At 47.1% G+C, this 22449-nt stretch overlaps 3 protein-coding genes across 3 annotated transcripts in view; 1 reads left to right on the top strand and 2 right to left on the bottom strand.

The window, feature by feature from the left end:
* LOC119466419 (uncharacterized) overlaps nt 1–3406 on the top strand; it is a 46593-nt gene extending 43187 nt beyond the window's left edge. Inside the window, exons 23-24 of the mRNA XM_037726932.2 lie at nt 181–225; nt 3221–3406. Of these exons, the coding sequence (XP_037582860.1) occupies nt 181–225; nt 3221–3333 (158 nt within the window). The 3' untranslated portion in view covers nt 3334–3406. The remainder of the gene's footprint in view (nt 1–180; nt 226–3220) is intronic.
* A 3135-nt stretch (nt 3407–6541) lies between these two features.
* On the bottom strand, nt 6542–12680 carry LOC125940868 (uncharacterized). Its single transcript, XM_049657499.1, has 4 exons — nt 12676–12680; nt 12155–12234; nt 10285–10328; nt 6542–7862 (listed from the first exon to the last, which is right to left on the bottom strand). Exons 1-4 carry the CDS (start codon nt 12678–12680, stop codon nt 7464–7466), a joined length of 528 nt encoding a protein of 175 aa, XP_049513456.1. The 3' UTR covers nt 6542–7463.
* Nucleotides 12681–12926: 246 nt separating this feature from the next.
* Nucleotides 12927–16831, bottom strand: LOC119466164 (uncharacterized). Its single transcript, XM_037726659.2, has 3 exons — nt 16612–16831; nt 14603–14771; nt 12927–13963 (listed from the first exon to the last, which is right to left on the bottom strand). The coding sequence occupies exon 3, from the start codon at nt 13924–13926 to the stop codon at nt 13030–13032; it is 897 nt and encodes a 298-aa protein (XP_037582587.1). The 5' UTR covers nt 13927–13963; nt 14603–14771; nt 16612–16831; the 3' UTR covers nt 12927–13029.
* Between the last annotated feature and the right edge of the window lie 5618 nt (nt 16832–22449).

Genomic DNA, 22449 nt, shown 5'->3' with positions numbered 1-22449 from the left:
GGAACCTAGAAACGTATGTAACAGCGAATTATAGCTAGTCGTTACGATTTCTGCGTCATGTAATAAAGACAAAATGTGCTTAACGTACGTGATTACAGATAAACAGCAGGACACATACCCAGTCTCTTAATTTTAGCGTGGATTTTCTGCTCACTAACCTCCATGTTCTTTTTTCTCTAGACAACGCCCCAGTAGCAAGAGCGCCTGAGGCACTTCACAGCAATGGTACGTATATAATATGGGTTCGCACACGGCACTTTGTAAAAGAGCCACCCTGTATCTCAGTGATCGTGCCTTGAACCATCCACGCCTACTTTGTCCTCGAACTACTGCCTCCTGCGCATCCGCGCCACGAATTACGGAGCTTTAGATTAGGGGACGGTACTGCGTATGCGCAGACATGCGCAGACGTATGCGCAGGTGTACTACGGTACTACGCAAGGTGTACCACGGTACTACGCAAGCACAGACCCATACGTCTGCGCCGACATGCGCAGACGTATGGGTCTGCGCTTGCGTAGTACCAGTGGCCCCCTAGTACTTACATACGCAAGCCGCTTGCGTCCCCTAATCTAAAACTCTCTATTCTCTTTCAACTTCTCTGCGAGACACATTGGTCTCAACGAGATAACTCCGCATGTTGTGAGTGTTTTGTGTGCGCTATGTGTCCGTCGTTTATCCCGTGTGTGCATCATTTCATTTACAGCCGCATTCACGTGGAATATAGCATGTGCCATAGGTGTGTCGCGAGGTGAACCCCTCCACTTTTCGAGAATAAAAAGAGCCTCTCTGTTTCTTCATCTAAGTGCAACGTCCACTGTTCGCTATACGTAGTTTTCATTGACGTCATCGTGGTCGCCTATCTTGAGGTGCTAATATGTCGAGAAGCTGCGTAAACAAAACCAAAAAAGTGACAGCCCGATAAAAGAACAGGCGCGTCTTGCAACGGGTTTCAATTAGGTAACAGTGATAATTTAGTGAAACGCACTCGCCATCCAAAAAAAAAGCAATACGATCTACTGGTAGCTGATATGGTGCACTGACGCCACCGTGGCCGCCTAGTTTGGGTGAAAAATGGCGTTTGTGACGTCACGTGAAAGCTATCTATACGATCGTCACCTTTTCCAGCAACAAAGCATATCCACACGTGTACATTGCGTTTTTCCGGGACCCGCTTTTCACCTGCTAACGCTGTTACAAAGTTATCTCTCGGCACAAGGAGCGCTTTCGTGTACCGGAACTTTCTCGAGCGTTGGCGGCAATTCTACAACGAAATAATCTTGTCTGTAATCAGATCGCATGCGCGAAGCGTTATAATGGTGTGCATTCCGGAACTTAGACGAGCACGTATCACCGACTACACTCTAAAAACAGTTGCACCCTTTGGGGTGCATTTTTACCACACAACAATAATCGTCATCTGTCTTGCTTGCGTTTCCTACCTTGAAAACTCTGCACTTGCTACTTTCCTGTCGAGAACGCTGTGTCACGCTGATAACGCTCTTGTCGTTCGTGACCGAGAAGTGCCGGGCGCACAGCGTTAAGGAAAGGAAAGCCACGCAAGTCAGATAACCATTATTGTTCTGTGGCAAAAATACGCCCCAAAGGGTGCAACTGTTTTTAGAGTGTACGCGCGAACGTATGATGAATTATGTATAAATAACCGACGCATTTGAACCGTCGATCAGATTTTGACGACCGAGAAGTGTGCTCGATGCTGTCATTGTGCTCCGAGTGTTACTTGTTCTGCTGGGCACAAGTTTGCTCGATAAAACAGTTTCCTGAGATTACGTCAACTCATCCTTTTTTTTTTTTTTTTTGCGCGGGTGGTCCAAATTGGGGAACAGCAACGAGGGACCTTTGGCGGCAATTTTCTACGCAAAAAAGTGACATACTGCCACACAGGAAACCATGACAGGCTTCTAGACGAAGAATATATCGATCTAGCTCAATATTTTCCGCTAGTGTCCCTTGATGAGAGATAGATAAAGAGAGAGATAAAACAAGAAGCGAAAGGCAGGGAGGTTAACCAGATTGAGTGTCCGGTTGGCTACTCTGCGCAGGGGGATGTGGTAAGGCCAGAAAAATTTGTCGCAGTTTCACCCGAAAGGCGAAGCACCAATTGCGATAGCAAATTAGTAGAGAGCTATACGGAGTAAGTATAGTAGTTTTATCAGCTGTATAAACTTGGACATGCAGCAGCACCAGCAACGCGCAGAACTGTTGTCGACGCCGTCGGCGTTCTGCCCGCGTTCGCACCGAATGCGCGCGGCGTTTTATATATAAATACGTATTTGGTGCCGCAGCTAAACGTCGCCTACCCTGCCTCCCGTCCCCCCACACCCTTTCGCGCGACGGAAAAAGTTGCGTTTGCTCTCTATATATGGAAAGGAGGAAAGAGACGCTTAATTATTCAATCCTTCAGGGAACACGGCGCAGAACGCGCGTTTGCTCTCCGACGTGCGTTCGCTCCCCGTGAAAGCGCGCGTCCCTCGCGCCCTTTCACTCGCACATACAGCGTCCGGAGCGCGGCGACGATTTCATCGCCGTTGACCTCATACAGAACCTCACGGCGACGGCGACGGCGACGCCGACGGCAGAAATCTGCTTTGGAATGTCCATATAATTGCTATCGCAATAAAAGATATGAAAACGAGAGGATAAAGAAAATGGGAACGCATCAGTTCGCACACATAGCTTTTCGATCAGTCCCGTTGCTTCTAAAAAGAACACTATAGCGTTTTTAAAGTAGTTCGTAATGACGTCGGCTGGGACCAGGGTCCAAGAATGCTGGCTTCCGTAAGGGGGACGGTTGTCAATCTGGTCGAGCGTGGTGCTGAGGACATTTCTCCGCGCATTGAGACGACGACAATCGCACAGAAGGTGGCAAGAATAGGCTGACAGACGATTGACAGACGCCTGAGCATCGTGCACTACGGGCAAACATCGTCGTATTCCCGCATGAGCTGTTCGCGGCTGCGCAGCACTCTATCGTCAACTCTACCCACCGTCCAGGTTGGAAGACAGCAGAAACTATTTTGTTTGTGCAGTTATCAAAGAAACAAACAAACAAGCCACAACCCCAGGTGATCGAAGTAATCCGGACCGTACCGCTTCGTCACTGTGGCATCTCTCATAGCCCCTGAAATGATTTGCTTTATTAATTCGATCAACGAGGAATCGATAAGTCAATCACTTCTTTGTCTTTCCTTTCTTGCAGCGAAGGCTACCGGCCTGTCTTTCTTCATGATATTCATGGGCGTCGGCATTGCAGTTGCGGCGCTGTTCGGCTACGGCTTCTACAAGATCAGACGGGCCGCCAGCCAAGAATGAAAAAAAAAAAAAAAAGACAAGCGAGAAAATAACGATAATAAAAGAGTATTTATTTAAACCATAAATCCGGCCTTTTCCTCCCAACATCCCAATTGCACCCGAGTGTTTGGTTCGGGCCAGCAGCCTCTACCTTGACTCCTCTTTGACACACGATGGCTGCAGGCGTCGTCACAATCAGACACGTACACGAGTGCGCCCGTGAACAAATGTTACAGGCACAAAAAGGTGCGGCGAAAGAAAAAATAATGTTAGTTTCACCCTATAACCATTAGGCGGTAGACATGGCATTTGCAAATGCGCTGCTGTATTCGCAACGTTCAAGTTTGGACTGCAGTCCTCACTTCCAGATTATGTCGCCGCATGCAATTTATTTATTTATTTATTTATTTATTTATTTATTATTATTTATTTATTATTTATTTATTTATTTATTTATGCGAAAGATTTAAGTGTCTCATGCCTTGGTGGCCTTAAAAAACGCATTGGCCGGTCCAATGGTACAAAAATTGTCATCAGCAATGGCTCATACCCCCTTAGCAAGCAAAAATGCAATGGCTCATCTCTCTGGTAATGCAGAGGCGACAAGCACTCAGCAAAGGGAAGCGAACAGTGCATACGTTCATTGGAATCAGGCATACGACGTATAGAAACGCGGCGCCTAGTCGAGTGGCACAAAAGAAAACACGTGACCTTCTCAGCTCACACACCTCTTAGCAAGCAAAAAATGCAATGACTCGTACCCCCGCCGTACAGGCGCTCAGCATGGTGAAGCGAGCAGCGCATACTTTCATTGAAATCACCCATACAACACACAGAACAGCATACGCTTCAATCCCCTGCTCAGAGGATGCAACGTAAAGTCGAAGAGAAATGTCGTTGGCGCGAGTCTTACCCCGCTACACCAGCGCGCGAAGGCGCAGCTAAGCGTCGAAAACGAGCCGAACAAGCCGAACTGCGAAAGCAGCAACGCGACGATGCGAGACGGCGCATTACCAAGTGTGCAGCATGGCTTTCGCCTTCACCTGTTACAGGAGTGTGACATGCCGCCTAACTTTTATCTATCTATCTATCTATCTATCTATCTATCTATCTATCTATCTATCTATCTATCTATCTATCTATCTATCTATTGATACCATTTGTCCGTACACCCTTTGCGCCCTTCATAGAGAGGATACATTTATTTTTAAGATGACAGAGAGCTCAGCCTGAGGTTGACTCCTTCAGCCTGCTACTCTGCGCAGTGACAAAAAGGAAGTGGTCAGGAAGAGGTTTACGAAACCAGTTTAATCACGCCTTCTGTCTACTTCCTTCATTTACTAAGTGATGTGTCATGGACAGCATGCATGCCCCCACTTTATCAGTAAGGTACTGGCTTGGCTATAGATGGTTAACAGCGGAAAAGACGCGGAGTCAGTCATGTCTTTTGCGGGTGCAGAATAAGACCTTCGCTCGCCAATCAGCGTACGTGCGCGCGTGCGTTTTCTACGAAAGTTCATGCCTTCTGCGCTGTTTTCAATGTGGTACCAATTTATGATCGACTAAAACTAAAAATGTATGGTCGCAAGCTCAGTCGCGTGTGATGAGCATTCAGAAAACCGAAAGCATTGCCACGTTCCTCAGCGTTTCACGCCGGTAAGCTTCGCTTGTCGTAAACGCTCAGAAAAGGACTGAAATGTGTGTTACGTTTGTCAAATGACGTGCCGCGCTAGTAAGCGTGAGGATATGCGAAAGTCAGCCTGTCGGTTAAGGAGAACATCAAAATCCACTATTCGCACAACGCAAAGGACTGTTTAATTTCACTCGAAACCGTACACAAAACAAGACGCTAAAAACGCCCTTAACTTTTGCACTGCACAGAAGCGGCACGAACCGACGAAATCTATAAACATGTAATTAATTAAACACGAAAGACAGAACACGCATAAGCATCCGTGTTTTACGGCATGCGTGAAATAGTTGAAGGCATTCTCACATTTTTTTGTAGACCGGCCAACAATGGCGGCGTAGCGATGAGGGTGACGGTGCTGGCAGCATGTCGACACGTGGAACAGAGTCGGCGATGTGGTATATGGCGATTCTGCTGCGGCAGCTGGAAGCATGGCCTGGAAGCTTCGAGAAACGTTTCCCACGCGTTGGACCGTTTTGACTTCGACCGTGTTTGACGGTCCCGGCGACGAACTTCACCGCGAACGGCGCATGGCGACCAGCTATAATAGAGCCGTATATTTCGTGCGATTCAGTTATCGTTATCTGCGCCCTTCGTCATTGGCTGCGATGACGGCGCGCAACCGTTATCACCGGGATCAGCCGCTCGGAGCGGCAAGTGATAAAAATAGAGAGTGAAGCGGGTAGCAACAAAGCGCGCGTCAAACCACGGAATAAAACGCTCAGGTCCAAGAAATGACTGCCATGACGTCGCCGGTCACTCCCAGCAAACGCAGCAGGCGAAAGGCATGGCCTTTGAGCAACGCGGATGTGGAGAGTGATGTGAACACCACCAGCAGTTCTAAGAAGTTTGCGCCCTTCGGGGCTTTATCTTGTCCCCAAACAAATCACCTTGTCTGTCTTTCCCGGTTCTTCTATGGTCAGGAGAAGCATGCGAGTTATCAGCCTGACCTATATGTATATATAGCATTCTTGACAGGAAAGTATAGCAAGCGCAGAGTTTTAAAGAAAGGGAGGGCAATAGGCGGTGTCCTCTAGCGGTGTCCAAAACCCGACGTCAGTGACCGGTTTCCGGCTCCCAAATTCGCTTCCGCCGCTTTCAACCAGCAAAAGCATCGCCTTTAAGATCCGCACTTGAAATCCAGAGGGCGCCACCGTATGGGGCGTGGATTTGGAACCGGTTTACACCCTTTGGGTTGTATCGTGTCCCCAAACAATAATAATCGCCATCTGCGTTGCTTGCGTCTCCTTTCTTGAAATCTCAACGCATCGCTACTTTCCTGCCGAGAATGCTGTGTCACGCTGATAACGCGCAAGCCTTTCGTCACTAGGGAGTACCGGGCTCGCAGCGTTAAAGGACATGCGGACAAGACAGATGTCGATTACTGTTTGGGGACACGATGCGCCCCAAATAGTGTAAATATATTTTTCTTTTTGCAGTGTTACGATGATGAGGACGACGACGACGATGATATCGATGATTAAGAGGCTTCTGAAAGCAATAAAAACTCTGCACTCACTCGGCTCAGCATCTGTTTATTAACTTGTTCAGTGTGTGCACGATTTAATTGCGCGGTGAATGTGCAGATGCATACGCAGAAATTCCAAGCATGGATTCGCGTAAATTTCGTTCTGTGTGTGATTTCCTTCTGGAGTTCGACATAGAGCACAGTACAGTAGGAGTATAGTATAGGTGTAACCAACCTGTTGCATGGTGGGTCCATTATGTGTACGCGCTGCTTTAAGTTATTTGACGTGATAACGTGCGCTATTGTTCCTTCCTTTTTGTCCACAAACTACCGGCTCACGTAGTTTAGAAAGTACATCTTGCTTACTGCACGTAGCAGTAGTAGTATATTGCTTTACGCGAGCGCATATTACTAAGAGACGATGATTACTCATTGCCGAGTTAGTACTGCAAACTGTAAGTACAGCAACTTAGAAAAAACAAAACTAATCTAAGCACCATAAGACGACGGCTATGTGGGGCAGGAAAAGGTCTGCTACAAATTCATTAATCGATCGAGCCTCAACAAACCTACCGCTTTATCAGGTAACACGAGAAACTGCAGCCAAACATAGTGTATGAAGTCTGCGCCCTCCTCAACGCCCTATCGTAGCCGTTGTCTAAAACAAAAAGGAAAGAAAAATGATCAAATCGAACTCTTCGAAGAGCGAGTGTACAGAGCAACACATGACTTAAACCAGCACCTACGTTTATCCTAAGTCATCGCACTAATGAGTCTCGTTTGACCCAAGTGCTTCCATCTTTGTTCTTAGCCGGAATACGACACGCCCAAGAAACGCTTCCTGCGACCGGCCGAAAATAAGCGCGTATTTTTAACGCTTGCGTTACAGACAACTCGTGCACGATGGTCACTAGCCGCCTGTGTAGTACAATGCGATGGATCTCTGATTTTCGTTGCGCCATTGACTCGACATCAGCAACTAGCAGGTGCCTTTCACAGGTGGGTCACCTGCACTTCGTCAGAATCAAGGCTCCAGATGGAGAAGTTCTCGGGCATGGAAGTACCTACGGGCACAGGACTACCAGGTGGGCTACCAGGGTTCTTTCTCTGCTGCTTTTGCCGCGGCTGTCGCTGTTGCTGTGGCTGTTGCTGTGGCTGTTGCTGTGGCTGTTGCTGTGGCTGTGGCTGTGGCTGTTGCTGTGGCTCTTGCTGTGGCTGTTGCTGTGGCTGTTGCTGTGGCTGTTGCTGTAGCTGCTGCTGCGGCTGTTGCTGTTGGTTCTCCAGCTGTTCTTGCTTTTGCTTCTCTTCCAGCTGTTTCTCACGGTAGTTGGTCTCCAGTAGCACGGACAGCTTCTTCGCGATCATTTCAGCCACGTTGGCCAAGGCGTCTTCCTGAAAAGTAGAAACGGCAGGAGGTTGCGACCCAAGGTTCCGCTGCCAGGCTTATGCATAAGTTCGTGTGCCGTAGACATGTATTACATGAAAGGGCTTACGTGGCTCCTCCCTATGGGACGGAAGGACTGTCCCAAATACAGTCGAACGCCTTTACAACGAAGTGCTAGGAGCCTCCGAAATCATTCTTTATACAGGATCACTTCGTTGTGAAAGTCGCGCACCGCATAGCTCACAACATAACCGGGGCAGAAATATTAATTCGTTATGCATGGTCATTTCGTTGTAAAGGCGTTCATTGTAGAGGCGCTCAACTGTACTAGCGCGTTCTTACAGTGCTGATGACTGCAGTGGCGCGCTACTTGTGTGCATGACCAACGCCTCGTTGGCTTGACAGTGGCCGAACAAGGCCACTGTCAGGTCTGAGCCTGGAGACAACGCTTCGACAAGGGGGACTTGTTTTCTTCAGGACAACAACAGTTGTAGCCCTTATTAACACGAGTCTCCCTCGTCGAAACGCTGGTTCTGGCCTGAGACTTCACTTGCTTCCTCCACCTGTCGATCACTTCAGATCTCCATCTTCCTGCGAACTTCTGCCTTGATTGTCTGCTTATGGCATGCTCGTGTGCATAGTGCTTCTTGAGACTTTCTCCTCGTTTTCTATCTCTTCATTCTAACCTGAGTAGTCTACTTCGGATACAAAGCGGCCTACCTTCCTATTTTTATGCAATAAGAGAGAGAGAGAGACAGAAGAAGAAGGGGAAAAGGCAGGGAGGTTAACCAGATGGGAAGATTCGGTTTGCTATCCCACGCTGAGGAGAGAGGAGAGGGGGAGGTAAAGTGACAGGAAAGAAGAGATAGAGAAAGAAAGGAAGCACAGATACACAACCACAGTCGGTCCCCATCATCGCATACTGTCACTGCACAGCACAGTAGCCCTTGTAGCACTAAAAGCCTCTGTTCAGGCTACAGCCGCTTCTCCAAATATTTTGCCCTAAAAAACTAACAATGTCCTCGTCGCCCTCCGCTGTAATGGCTTGTGATGTCGGCATTCTAAAATAAGTTCCTCTGTTAGAGGTCACTGGTCAAAGCGCGCTATCGCGATTGCGAGCGATCGTCTCTGTAAATTGTAGCAATCTATGCAATAAAGGAAATGTATGACTATGGGCTATAATTATTAATACATGGTATTGCATCGTATATGTATACCACGGTATATACATAACACATATATGGCTTTGACGAAACCACATAACACATGTACGGCCTTAACACATGTATGTCCTTGACGAAGCCACATAAGACATGTACGGTCTTAACACATGTATGGCCTTGGCAAAGCCACATAAGACATCTACGGTATTAACACATGTATGGCCTTGACGAAGCCACATCAGACATGTACGGCCTTAACCCATGCATGGCCTTGACGAAGCCTAATAAGACATGTACGGCCTTAACACATGTATGGCATTGACGAAGCTATATAAGACATGTATGGTCTTAACACGTGTATGGCCTTAACACAAGTATGCATGGCCTTGACCGCATGGCCTTGACGAAGACGAGTGCGCTTGCCGAAACGTCGGCTCCATTGTTGTGGTTTCTCTAATAACTGCACAACGCTGGGAAGCTAGGCTACTTAAAAGCCGGCTATCCCAATGCACAGTTGAGAAATACTCCACCCGCATACCACAAACATACAAACATACTGAATCTACAGAAAAATAATAGTAAACAAGCGTTCCTTGTTCGATATCAGCTACTCGCATCAAGCATCCACCTTCCTGTCAACTTATATCTTGTTTGGAGGACAAATATGCATTCTAAAAAAAACAGTTCGCAACCCTTTGAGGCGTATCCGTGTCCCACAACAATATTTGTCGTCTTTCTCACGTGCCTCTATTTTCTTTAACGCTGCGCGCCCGGTGCTTCCAGGTTACGATCGGCGTGCGCGTTATCAGCGCGACATAGCGTTCTTCACAGGAAAGTAGTAAGCGGAAGTTTTCAAGAAATAAAACGCAAGCAAGACAGATGACGATGTTCTGGATATGCCTTGCGAATTCATGGGCTACATTTCGTGAATTGCAATATGGGCCGTAAAGTAATAAATTGAAAAAGTTAATTAGTCAATTCATGCTGATTGTTCGATTATGCATTTCGATTTATCGTGCATGTGCGCCTCTTTAAGTAATCCGGCTGAATGACTAGAATCATGCTTCTACCATAGGCAATTCTGAAATATCCTGCACGATGTAAAAGAAAAAAGACGCTACAATATCGTTCATATCATGTCGACTTGATCATACACTTTGCGACAACAACGAATTTCTTCTCTTTTTTTTTACCAGCTCATTACCACAATCACAGCTTCTCGAAAAACGGGAGTCATTCTGGGCCCTAAGACGTTAATCACGCTTACCGAAAGCACGGGGGCATTTGTTGTCTTCGGAGCAGGTGCTGCACCTGAAAATTTAAAAAAATAAAAAATAAGACAGAAAAAAAAAGAAAGCAAACGGAGAAAATGGAATGGTCTACATCAAAAATTTGCTCTGAACAGTGACAAAAACTTGACTTTGCCATTTTAACTTTAGCAAACTTTGATTCGAATAGACACGACGGTTGCCTATACTGAACGCATCTCTGTCCGGCTCACGGTCCACTTAAATACGGAGTACACGCGAGATAGACCAATCAGTTTATTTCCAGTTTGTCGAAAACTGTGGGCCGAAAAAAAAAAGCAACGTCGCAGCACTCTTTGGCAAGACTAGTCATTCCTTGTAGTTGATGATAATGATGAACTTTGAAGTTTGAATATTATTTATAGTGCTAAAGAAAAACTAGCATACATTTTTTTTTTCAACAGTACATTAGGAAGTTCCAAAGTAGAACTGTCCGGGGACCTACTGTTTCACAACGCATACAAGATAATGACATAAACAGCAACAGGATGCATCCAACAAGAGATTGCATACTTCGTAATGATATATACTTACAAGATCACAAGACAAAATCATAAAATAAAGAACTGCGCTCACAAAAAAAATATTTCACTATCATAAGCTAACAGAGGCAAAGAGGCACAATAGCAAGATCATATAACTTATGAAAGTGATAACGATATAACACGAACGTGTTTGCTTCAATCCAATATAAACAAGCAAGAGCGAAGCAATTTATACATTGCATAATTCGTGAAAATTTAAAAGTACAATTACTACAGGACATGCGTCCGGAAAACAATCAGGGAAGGCAGTTCTAATAATTTTATTTTTAATTGTCGCTTAAAGGAACACAACGAAGAGGTAATACCTGTAGGAATTGAATTCCAAACTGTCTAACCACAGAATCTGAGTGTGAACTTTCCAGAATTTGATGTGATTTTGGGTAAAATGAGGTTATCCCGTTAAAAAAATCAGTTAACGATGTAACATAAAGAAAGAACATCTGCAGGTACGTCATGATGAATAAAGCGAAACTTTAAATAAGTGCCGAAGGAGTCGGATACCAAGAAGCTTTAAATAGGCAGCAAATGGCAGCGCGGCGGTCTAAACGTCATGAGTTTTACTGCTTGATTTTAAAGGCGTTCTAAACGCTTGAGGTGAGCAGAATATGTGTTTCTCCATGTAGAGAAAAGGTATGTTAAATGTCTACATATAGAATGAACCAAAGATATCTGACGCAAAATACGCACGTGTTTCGATGAGAACATGAATGCGAAATGACACTTTATGCAGTAACGAATTGACTTTGGTAATTTAAGTATTTTTCAAGGATAACACCAAGAAATTTCACTTTTTCAGATAATGAATGTCTATAAACCGTCATGGGATTTACTATTACTTTCGGTCGAGTACAGAAAAGTACAAACGTTGTTTTAACTAAATTTATGCCCAGTTGGTTTAAGGATACACCACATCACCATCATCATTTATTAACCCTTGAAGGCCCCTTTCCAGCTTTACATACCCAGGAAGGGGCTGTTGGAGAGGACGTTTGGACGTTGGAGAAGTCAGCATCTAGTGTAGCTTCTAGAGCGGTTGGTGTGTTCTGAGATGAGTATAAAGTGGTATCATCGCCATATGATAGGCACTCCTAATTGGTAAGTACATTGTATAATATATAAGTACAATGTATAAATACGTACGAAAGCGATTTTTTTTATTTATGTTAAAGAGCTGAGATTTACCTCCATCTTAACTGACCGCCTCAACTAGAACAACGTGACCAATTAACTACAGCCAGTGCGAAGGACACTAGTGTGTCCGTCACCTGCTGCCCCGTATACTCACCAACAACGTCCGAGCCATCCTCGTCCGAGCTCTTGGAGCTGCTTTCGGTGGACCCACGACGACCTGTTGCTTTCTTCGCTCTGTAATGAAACAGTCAATCGATTAATCATTCAATCAATCTTTAATTATTACCGATACAACAGGAGTGATACATATAGGGGAATGTCCAGAAGGAGGGTCCCAAGGTTAGGAACCGCAACCGGGACCTCCTATGCTAATGTACAGCAAATAAAAGAGTGTTCGGTAATAGTCAGTATTAGTTAATGTATAGCTACATCACGAAGCTGTACCTTAAGACAAGTACGCTGTTGAAGAGGATTCCGATCTTCCGATGTAATTTACAGCGAGTTTAAACCTGAATGCACGGAAGCTTTTCAATCCTCCTCCACCGCAAACAGTATGGCCTCGGGCTGGTTGTCCGAACCTGCGACCCTCTAGACAACTTATAGGAGACGAGGATGGAGATGGGTGGTCACATCGTTTTAAGGAAATAAAACACTATTATTTCACACCATCACTACCTCATGCTCTCATCTAAACATCGCAGTGGAACTCTTTGGTCCAACCTTTCCCTTGAGCCAATGAAAACCGCCAATCGTCACAACCGCCACCACCACCGACCTTGCAATCAAGGGCGTCTGAATGAACATCGGCGCGTAAGCGCCTCACCTCTATCGTCCTTGAAAACTTCAGTACGGTCTGGGTTAATTCAATGACGATCGAAGTTGAATTCCAAAGACAAAGTGGCCGCCCCCTTTTACAGGGCTGCTATACTCACTTCCCGGAGTCCCCTCTGGACGTCAGTGTGGGCAGTCTTCTCGCTGTTCTGGTCGCAGCCAGCCTTCAACACTCTCCTCAGCAGCTCCAGGCTCAAGTTAGGCACATCGCTCGGCCTCTCTCCTTGCCAGGCTAGGTAACAAGTGGACGTCCGCATTCTTCGGGGACGCGACGTCGGCGGCCACGGCGTAGTCGAGGGTCAGCTGGTCACCTTCGCCGAGCGCCTTGGCGACTCCACCACCGTCCGCCTGCAATCGCACTCCGTTCCGGTAAAACGGGCAGTCGTCTCCCAGTTTGACCCGCCTTAGGCCGGTGGTTTCCCTGACTTCGCATTCGATCGCCGCACCTCCGTCAACAAGCTTCGCGATTCCTCTGGCGCCGCGGTACACGAGAACCGACGGCCGAGCGAGGGAGGACGTCATCTTGGAAACGGTGGACGTCAGTGGTGGAGCTGGAGGCGCCTTCGTTGGCGCAGAAGTGTTTGGCACGGTGATGCCTTCGGAGGCCACGGCTCTGGCAGCGCACCGCGCGTAGCTCCAGGGAAGTATCTTCTTCTCGTTTCCTTTCAGCGACGGCCACGAGTTCTGGTCGACGTCGGAATCGTCGTCGTCGGAGTCGTCGCCGTTGTTGAGAACGACGCCCGCGTCACGAGGCCCCCTGCTAGTACCGTTAGGGCCTTCTTTGCCGGATGGTTTGCCTAGCTCTTTCAGCCGAGGGACGCCGCCGCGCGAAGGCGCAGCCGGGCTCGAAGCCGAGACGGGCCGGACGTACGTGACCCACCACTTGGCCGACGTGTTATCCTTGAGGTTCAGCTCGGCGTCGAAGCGGACCAGGTCGCCGACGGCGAGCACTTCGCTGACGTCGTCGACGGTCTTCTCCATGGACTGTTCCAGGACGCCGACGCGAAAGAAGGCCGCGGGCGCCGAGTGAGGTCCCAACCGGATGAAGCCGTACTCTGACTTGACGCGATCCACGACGCCGTGCAAACCCGTCATTTCGCGCGATTTGTCGTTTTCGTCACTGTCCCATTCCCTGCAAAATACAAAACAAAAAACGGCGGGGTGTCTCAATCACACAACTTGTAAAACAGGAACACCGGCGTATAACGATGACTTAGGGACAAAAACCGATGTTGTCGCGTCCAGGCTGACCCCCAACACGAATCCATGCAGTGACATGATCTTAAATATGAAAGCATGATTCATACATTAATTTTGTCTGCGTGTTTTAAACTCTTGTTTGTGCCTGTCTGTCTATCCATTTTGTCAACGGCACGTAGGACTGTGTATCCTGTCATACTAAACAATTTTGTGACTGCACTCCGGTACAACTTTAAGAGGCAGGAGAGGCCCCGCCAAGATGACCGAAGTGCGGCAGCCGATTGCCTCCGCAGCTAAAGATATAGTCCCGCTCACGCGAATCGGTCCAGCTCGAAGCGCGGGCTGTCATGTTCTGGGTCGGCGAGGTCAGCGGCCGTCCGACTCATGACGTCAGTCTGGGTGCGCGCCCATTGGTGGAGGCTCGCGTGCATCCGCCTTCGAGGGGCAAATGCCGGTGCCTTCTAAAATTGTACCCGAATATAGCTCCGACCGCTTTGCTAAATTTCGGGCAGAAAAGGCTCACCGAAACTCCAAGTAATACTAAGTACTCCTCGTCGTACAGCGCGCCTACCTGCACGGCTTTGGCGACGCCCAGCCGGGCACCCCTTGAACGTAGTGGAACGGCCGTGACGCGCCATTTGGCCACGCCCTGGGTGCGCTGATTGGGCAGGGCGTCGAAGCGCGCCACGTCGCCCACCTTGAACACGTCCGTCGCGTACTTCACGCGTCGACCCAGGTACCTGCGAGAGAACGCAAGTGCGCACAGGTGACTTTGCTTTAACGAGCTTCTAACTGTAACGCAGCGAAACAGGCAGAGAAATCGCCATGTCTGGTGTCAACTGCAAGATTACATATATGGAAGCATGGGAAGCTATGCTATATACGTTTCAGCCGGCTACCCCATAATCCCAACTTCGTCACTTAAGCAACGCTAAAGGAAGGAAAGCAAGGTATTCGCTAAATTGCCAACACTCGTCCCTTCTGTGAGAACTGCGTGTGGCTCCTACGTAATGATCGTTGTGCAGTTGAACCCGGATATATCGAATCTGAAGGGGATCACAAAAAAGTTCGCTATATAGGTAATTCGATATAAAAAACAAACATTTTATACAAAAACTTTTCAATGGGATTTTACTGCTGTTCGTTATAAACAATAATTCGTTATATGTGGGTTCTATATGTCCGCGTTCGACTGTAGACTCATCTGGCTGAGGTAATCTGCACAGGAGCACTCAGCACCGAACACCATATGGGCCACAGCACTGCAGGCAGGTTCTAAATCAGACTTCCCCGTACGAGGTTGTACAAATTATCTGTCCGATATCATCGTACTCATGAAACCGTGGTATGGAACACAAACTAGTTAATGCAACAAGAGAAGCTCTCCGGCTCTTTCTCTTAAAGTAGTGGAATGCTAAGAGGACTGGGGCTCTAATTATTTTTTATCCGATAGTAATCAATAGTAAACCTTTTCTCATCAAATACCGTGAATAGGAATACGGCTTTGAAAGATTTGAAAGAGTAATGTACCAGGCATGCATATTCTAAGCTGGTATAATGTAAGGATTCCTTTCGGTTGGTTCTATAGTCCCTTGTCATCATCCACAGCACTCAATCAGCCGATTATTGTGATGACGTAAGCGGAGCGCCACTCTCGAACCCATGATGAAGCACGAAAAAGAGAAGAATTGAAAAAAAAATCGCTGCATTATCCCGATCGAACACTGTTATATATCCGGCCACATGATCAAATTCGACATCTTTTGTCAACTCTGATTGGAACAGAAGGTGGCTACATTCTCTCCGATTGACTTAGAAAAGAAGCATACTGAAATATTTGAAAGTGCTCAGTGCAAGTTTTAGTATCCGTTAAACCTATACAATCACTCGACATGCATAATTTGTAAGTGCAACACACGTCCAGCCCGTAACTAATTTCTATGTGAAGTCAGATAACGGCACATAACGGTCCACAGGCATCGCTCAACACGTGTCACCCAGGTAATTCGTATAACCCAAATAACAGTGCCTTGTATCTTATTACCCCACCTGGCTACACGAGTACAAAAACATAAAGGCACAAACTTATTCGCAAGAGTGTGGGACCTGTGTCTGCTGCAGAAAACAGTCCGGAGACGACTCAAACCATTGTGCTAGAGTGCTAAGGTAGCCAAGCCAGCCAGAATCGTAGCGAAAGTTAACATCTCAAAAGCTCTTGGTTTCAAAGCCGATTGTAGCAATAACTGGTCAACAGTGGAAATCAGCAAGGTGAATTATGGATAACACATTCTATAAGTCACTGTTGCAGTATCTCTAGAAAACTGCAACGGCCCTATCTAAGTATGCGATAGCATACTTCAAGATGTAAGGGAGTTCTTTTATTATTTCTACATTTCAATGTAAAATTGCAATTAAGTCCCACTACTGTCTCTGGCATCCTTCGTCTGTTTCCTTCTGTAATTGTAAATTGCGATATTGTAACACGTAAGTATAGCTCAAAACAGCCTAGGTGGCGATTGGTCGCCACCCCGATTCAAAGGCTATGCCATTAGCGATCGTCATCGCCATCTCTGTAGTTACCTGGCTTCGTCGTCCCTGTGGAAGCAGGCGCTCTCGCTCGGATACCGTTTGAAACGGACGAAGCCGTACACGTCGCGTACGTATTCGATGATTCCTTCCTCGTCGAACATCGGCTCCGACAGCCTGTTCGCCTCGGACTCGCCCAATGGCGGGAACTCGGAGAGCTCCGCCAGGCGGGGCGGCGAGCGCTTGCCGACATTTGCTGGACCTCTCGACACGGGCCTGCGACGACGCGAGAGCCGCACATGGTATAGCGGCGGGCGTAACTGTATATAGTCACTGCCACTCGATGGAAACAACACATACAAGCAGGAGGAAGGAAAAAAAATGGAGGGCGCTTAAGCTTCGCCTTTAAGAGTCGAACGCGATGGCATTCAAAGATCCCTGAATGCTTGTCAGGCTTCCCGGCAACTGCAACTTTCTTTTTTTCTCCACCTTCGCCTCTGCGCGCCGTTGTTGGTATGGTAGAAATGCTAGAAAAGGGGTTTGTGTTTGAGTTTCCTCGTGACAGAATAATGTCTTCTCGTAGATTCAAATTACAGTCCGACGCTATCATGTCTGTAGGTTGTGGTTAAGTCGTACTTTACAATTTTTTCTGACGAATTTTACTTTGAGAAATTCAATTTTGTTCACTAACGCCTCTGCACCACGCGAAGGGCCTGCGAGGTCGGGGTGGTTTGGGATGATTTTCTCCGCCACCGACAGCCGGCGCGCCAACGCCGACATCGATGCCGGGCTTTCTACAACACGGGGACCGTTAAAATGCCTGGAGCGAATATGACGTCAGGCGGCTTAGCCTCGGCAAGCCAGTCTCCTCTGACGCCGCCCCCCTTATTTCCTTCAAGGACCATCTACGCTATGACTCTTCGGAAATGGGTCCTACATGGCTGCCGAACCTTTCAAAGCATCGTTTGGTTAGTGGTAGCGTTTAGTGAGGCCCTCGTCACGATCAGCCCTCGCCGCGCGCTTGGCGGCTATAAATTACCGCTTGCGCATCACGTAGTGGGGCCTAATTTCCCCATGAGCACTTTCTTTATATCTTTTTTTTTATGAACTGGCTTCAAAATTGCCACGTGACACTATCTCCTAGTCATTTTCCTTCCTCCCATTCATACACCCCATGTAGAGTAAACTGTGTGCAATATCACTGTTTGAAATGTACAAAGGTATATTTGTGCATGAATGTACAAAAGTGTTTACGCATGTTTCTTTAGACCTGATTTTCACGCTTAAGTAAAGGGAACTCCGGACTAGCAGATTCGCGAATCACTCTGTTACCATCTGATTGCCTAGCGATACGTGGCAGGTACCTTTTCTGTGACTACTGCCTCCTGTCTGTTGTAAAAGAAAGCAATGCATTTCAACTTCAAAATAAAAACAAAAAATTGTACTCAGTGCTCTTTTCTTCTGCTTTGTTTTAGTATTATTGAGAAAGTGTGCTCTAGCCTAGCTGCCATATTTTCTGCCTTGGGTAATAAAGGCCCGGCCGATTCCACAAAGTACGTACATTCGTAAGAAGCTAATGTCACATGTATTATTAGCCTTCGCTAATAATACATGTTCCTTTTCACTATTGGCAGGCGCCCGTTCGTACGAACTAACCGCTCTGCGTAAGAGCTCCATCGTGTGTACGTCCCCATGTTACGCGTGGCCATATGCCAGTCGCACATGCAAACAGAAGTCATAAATCTATAGCATCGATCGCGCAATGTGCTAAACTAACCGACGGCCTGTCTAGCGAGAGCGCGCGTCTCCCCTCCACCTCGGTAGTGACTTAACCCATGACCTTCGAGATGTGCCAATGCCAGCCTGGGATCCCGGAGGCCACAATATACCCGTTATGTTTCGCAAGTAGACTACCAGAAGGAAACTTGGCGCTAGTTTGGGAGGGTGCCTGACGGGTACCTGGCAATGCATGGATTTTCCTTGGCAGAAATAAACACCGGACGTCCTCACTGGAAGTTCCAGTAACTTCCAGTGACTTTAACCCAGGGTTCCAGTGACCTTAGTCCAAGATATAGCGCCAAACAAGCACAAAATTGGCAGGGAAGACACAGGACAGGTTCTCAAACGCGCAGTGTCCTCCCTGTCAGTTTCATGCTCGCTTCCCCCCTCTAAGCATTTAACGATTGTCCGATTGTATGACCAATTGAAAAATTACCACTGAAATGGTACCGATTATCTGACTGTATTCAGATGTATCGTGGATAATGTCATGACGCAGCTAATACACACCGGTTGAAATTTCGTCGCGTTTATTATTATCTCGATATAACGAAAGTCCGCGTTTAACGAAGCCATCGTCGGAAGCTCCTTCCAAAAACATGAAATGTTTATATATATAAAGGTTGGTCGGCCGCCTAGCAAAGGCAGAGAGGGGCACTTAGTTATCGCTCAATGCTTGACCATAGTAGACTGGAGTACGTACATGTATATCACTGTTGCCGCCTCGATGTGGACGAGGACCACTGACCTGTGATTGACGCCTCCGATGCGTTTGAATACGGCACGCAGGACGTAATTCTCCCCTTAGAGAGACCCTGAAAAACAAAATTGTTCCCGTAGCTTTATCTACGACGAACATCCGAGCTGGAAATGCAACAAAATGAAAAAAGAAAATACATATATTTTAACGGCAAAAAACAGACAAGCACTCGAAAACAAGAAAAAGTAGACAACTATCGATTTTCCAATTCAGGGTTTGCTGGCAAAATATGCAGCTTGTTTAGTCAAAATTTATTATGAAGAATAATTATAGGGAAAAGCGTCAAAAGACAAAGAAAAATGGACGTAAAGCAATAAATGTGGCATAGCGACAAGTTGAGCGTTGAATTTTTCGTAAGAAAATTGAAGCACAAATTTACGCTAATCTAGCACTAGCCGCTAGCGCCGCCGGCCCCGATGGGGAAGTAAAGTTGAAAGCCTCTACAACGAATTGTTCTATACAACGAAATGACCTCTATAACGAAGGATTTGTTATGTCCCGACCGAATTTCCACCTTCCATGTATATTGTGAACCAGGCCCGGAGCCAGGAACTTTTTTCGAGGGGCCCACTTGCTGAAGGCCTTGACTATTTGAGGAAAGCACCTATTTTTCAGTAATTGTTTTGGTAAAGCACGGAAAGATAAAAAATTTTTTTTTTTTTTTGGGGGGGGGGGGGTCGACTCCTAGACAACCCCCCCCCCCCCCCCCTGGCTACGGGCCTGTTGTGAACGCCCCTATACAGCGAAGACCACTACAACGAATTCCCCCGTACAACGAAGGAAAATAGGCATTCCCGAGGGATGATTTCTTTGTTTACAATGAACGTACCGGGAAGCGCCGGTCGACACCGAAAAATAAATCGTGCTGGAGAGGCGGACACCTCAGTAGCTATGCTAGCCCCTTCCCCCTTTACTTTCAACCGAAGTGATGATCTGCTCGGTCATGACGGCTGACGACATCTTCAAACTCATCGAGGACGGGATGAAGGCGAAGGTCGACGAAGGCAGCAATGACCCTGCAGACTAACTAAAAAATGTTTCAAGAAGCAGGTAATAGCGGCATTGAATGAATGAATTCTGGTGTTTTACGTGCCAAAACCACGATTTGATTATGAGACACGCCGTAGTGGGGGACTCTGGATTAATTTTTAACCACCAGGAGATCTTTAACGTGCCCCCAATGCACGAGACACGGGCGTTCTTGCATTTCGCCCCCATCGAAATGCGGCAGCCGCGGCCGGGATTTGATCCCGCGACTTCGATGCAGGGCGACACCATAGCCGCTGAGTCACCGCGGCGGGTAGATAATAGCGGCATTCAAAGCTCTGCAGCTGTGCCTTGCTGTGCTCTGCAGCTGTGCCTTGCTGTGCTCTGCAGCTGTACCTCCCGGATTTCACCGCTAAGCAAGCCGTGAACCTATAGATGTCATAGCGTCGACTGCAGTTGCACATTCCGCTGGATGAAGTGTCCGGAAGAAAATGATCGACTTAATTCACAGGGTGTCTCTTTAGTTGATGTTAAAGCTGGACGTCCATAGCCTGCTCTACTGCGAGCGGTACGGTGCGCAACATTTTACCACAAATCGACTTTTACAACGAATCGGCCTGTGTAACGAAGTATGTTGGACATCACAAGCGCTTCGTTATTGGGCGTTCAACTGTATCTCGAACAACAGTTGCAACAAGCGCTAAGGAGGTGTATCTGCGAAGCATTGTATGTACCCGCTCAGAGGCGACGTCTCTAATGTATCTTTATTCTAACTCCCCGTTCTAAAGCACCCTAAGTCATTAAGCTTTGCTAAGGGCACCCTCCTACAACACACCTTCTTTTTTTTCTTCTTCTTTTTTTTTTTTTTTTTTTTTTTTTTTGTAGTGAACGCATATTGCCCACTCAGCGAAAGGCGTCCGGCGTGTTTTCGCTTCTTTAACAAATAATTTTTTGCCATTTCACCCCCCCCCCCCCCCCCCTTACTTTACTACCCAGCTGCACATAGAATCACCCCCAACCGCACCCCCCTATAGTGACATCACTGATCTCTGGTGCGCAGAATCTATTTTCATTTTCACGTTTCGTGGACATTCAACGAACAATTGAAAGCCACCGTAGTATAGAATGGAACTAGCCACTGTGCACTCAAAAGCTGGCGCTTCAAAGCTTGTACTGACGGCGAACGTTCCATTTTTTTTTTCGACCAACGAGGTGTTGTCACTCCTCTGATATATATATATATATATATATATATATATATATATATATATATACACATCAAAGAGCCCATCGTGAGTACCGGGTGCGTACGCTGTATGCGGACACGAGTTCACGAAAGGAAGCTTGAGGAAGTGCGACTCCATTGGCGGCGACTAAGCTGGCAAATTCACAGGTCAAATATGCGACTCGTTACTCCTGTCGCCTTTGCCAACGTTATGGCCGACAGACCAGGCAAAATGCCGCAGCGCGTCATCACACGGACGTTCAGCTGGCGGTTATTATAGGTTTAGCGCGGCCGGTCGATAAAGAGTGCGCCTTGATCGAATGGCAATAGTTTAAGCCTGCTTGCCTATGCCTTAACGACTCGATTGTTCAGCGCTGGCAGAAATAACGAGACGGCATGCAACTTACGACGGCCCTACGTTCGCCAGAGGCGAGAAACTGGTTCGCGATTTGACGGAAAGCTCCGTACGAGGATCCTGTGACGTTTACTCGTATCACACGGCGGAAAGATTGTCGGCCAACAATACAAAACCCAGAGAGCACTCGCATGAATGGCTACGCATTAACTGCAGGTGCGCTCTATACTGCAGAAAAATGGCAACGGTCGCTCTTGGCTCTTCCAGAGTGACCTAGCCTGCCTGCTAAGTTCCTATTGGATCGTGTTCGCGTCACGTGGTGGTGTCGGCAGCAGGTGAGCACGCTTCAAATCCGTTCGATTCGCCTAGCTCGCTGAATTCTTAGTGTTTCAAATCCGGGTTATAGAAAAATAACGCTACTTTTGCGCCCCCATTTTACGCTGTGCCACGGGAGCCGCGCCGTTGCGTTCAACTTGTACCGCGGTTCAACCGCCTAAGGACCAATTTTATTGTTAAACTAATTTATGTTTTGTGCAGTGGTGTAGTCAATATTCTTTTTTTCTTCTTTTTCAGTAGGGGGTATGCATTTTACCGGGTACGGCGAGGGCAGGCTGCATGCTAGCACAGAAATGTCGGGGTGGGGGAGGTAGCAACCTCTACGTGTTGCAGTGATGATTACAATTTACACCATGCCCCAGGCGATGTCTCTCCTTTCGATTTTGTCAGCTCCGACGACAGCGTTGAGGTCTCTTGGCCACTGATCAACGACAACAGATATAGTTATTT

The sequence above is a fragment of the Dermacentor silvarum genome, chromosome 10, assembly GCF_013339745.2.
Source record: "Dermacentor silvarum isolate Dsil-2018 chromosome 10, BIME_Dsil_1.4, whole genome shotgun sequence".
Classification (NCBI taxonomy): domain Eukaryota; kingdom Metazoa; phylum Arthropoda; class Arachnida; order Ixodida; family Ixodidae; genus Dermacentor; species Dermacentor silvarum.
This window is presented reverse-complemented; position numbering and strand designations above follow the sequence as displayed.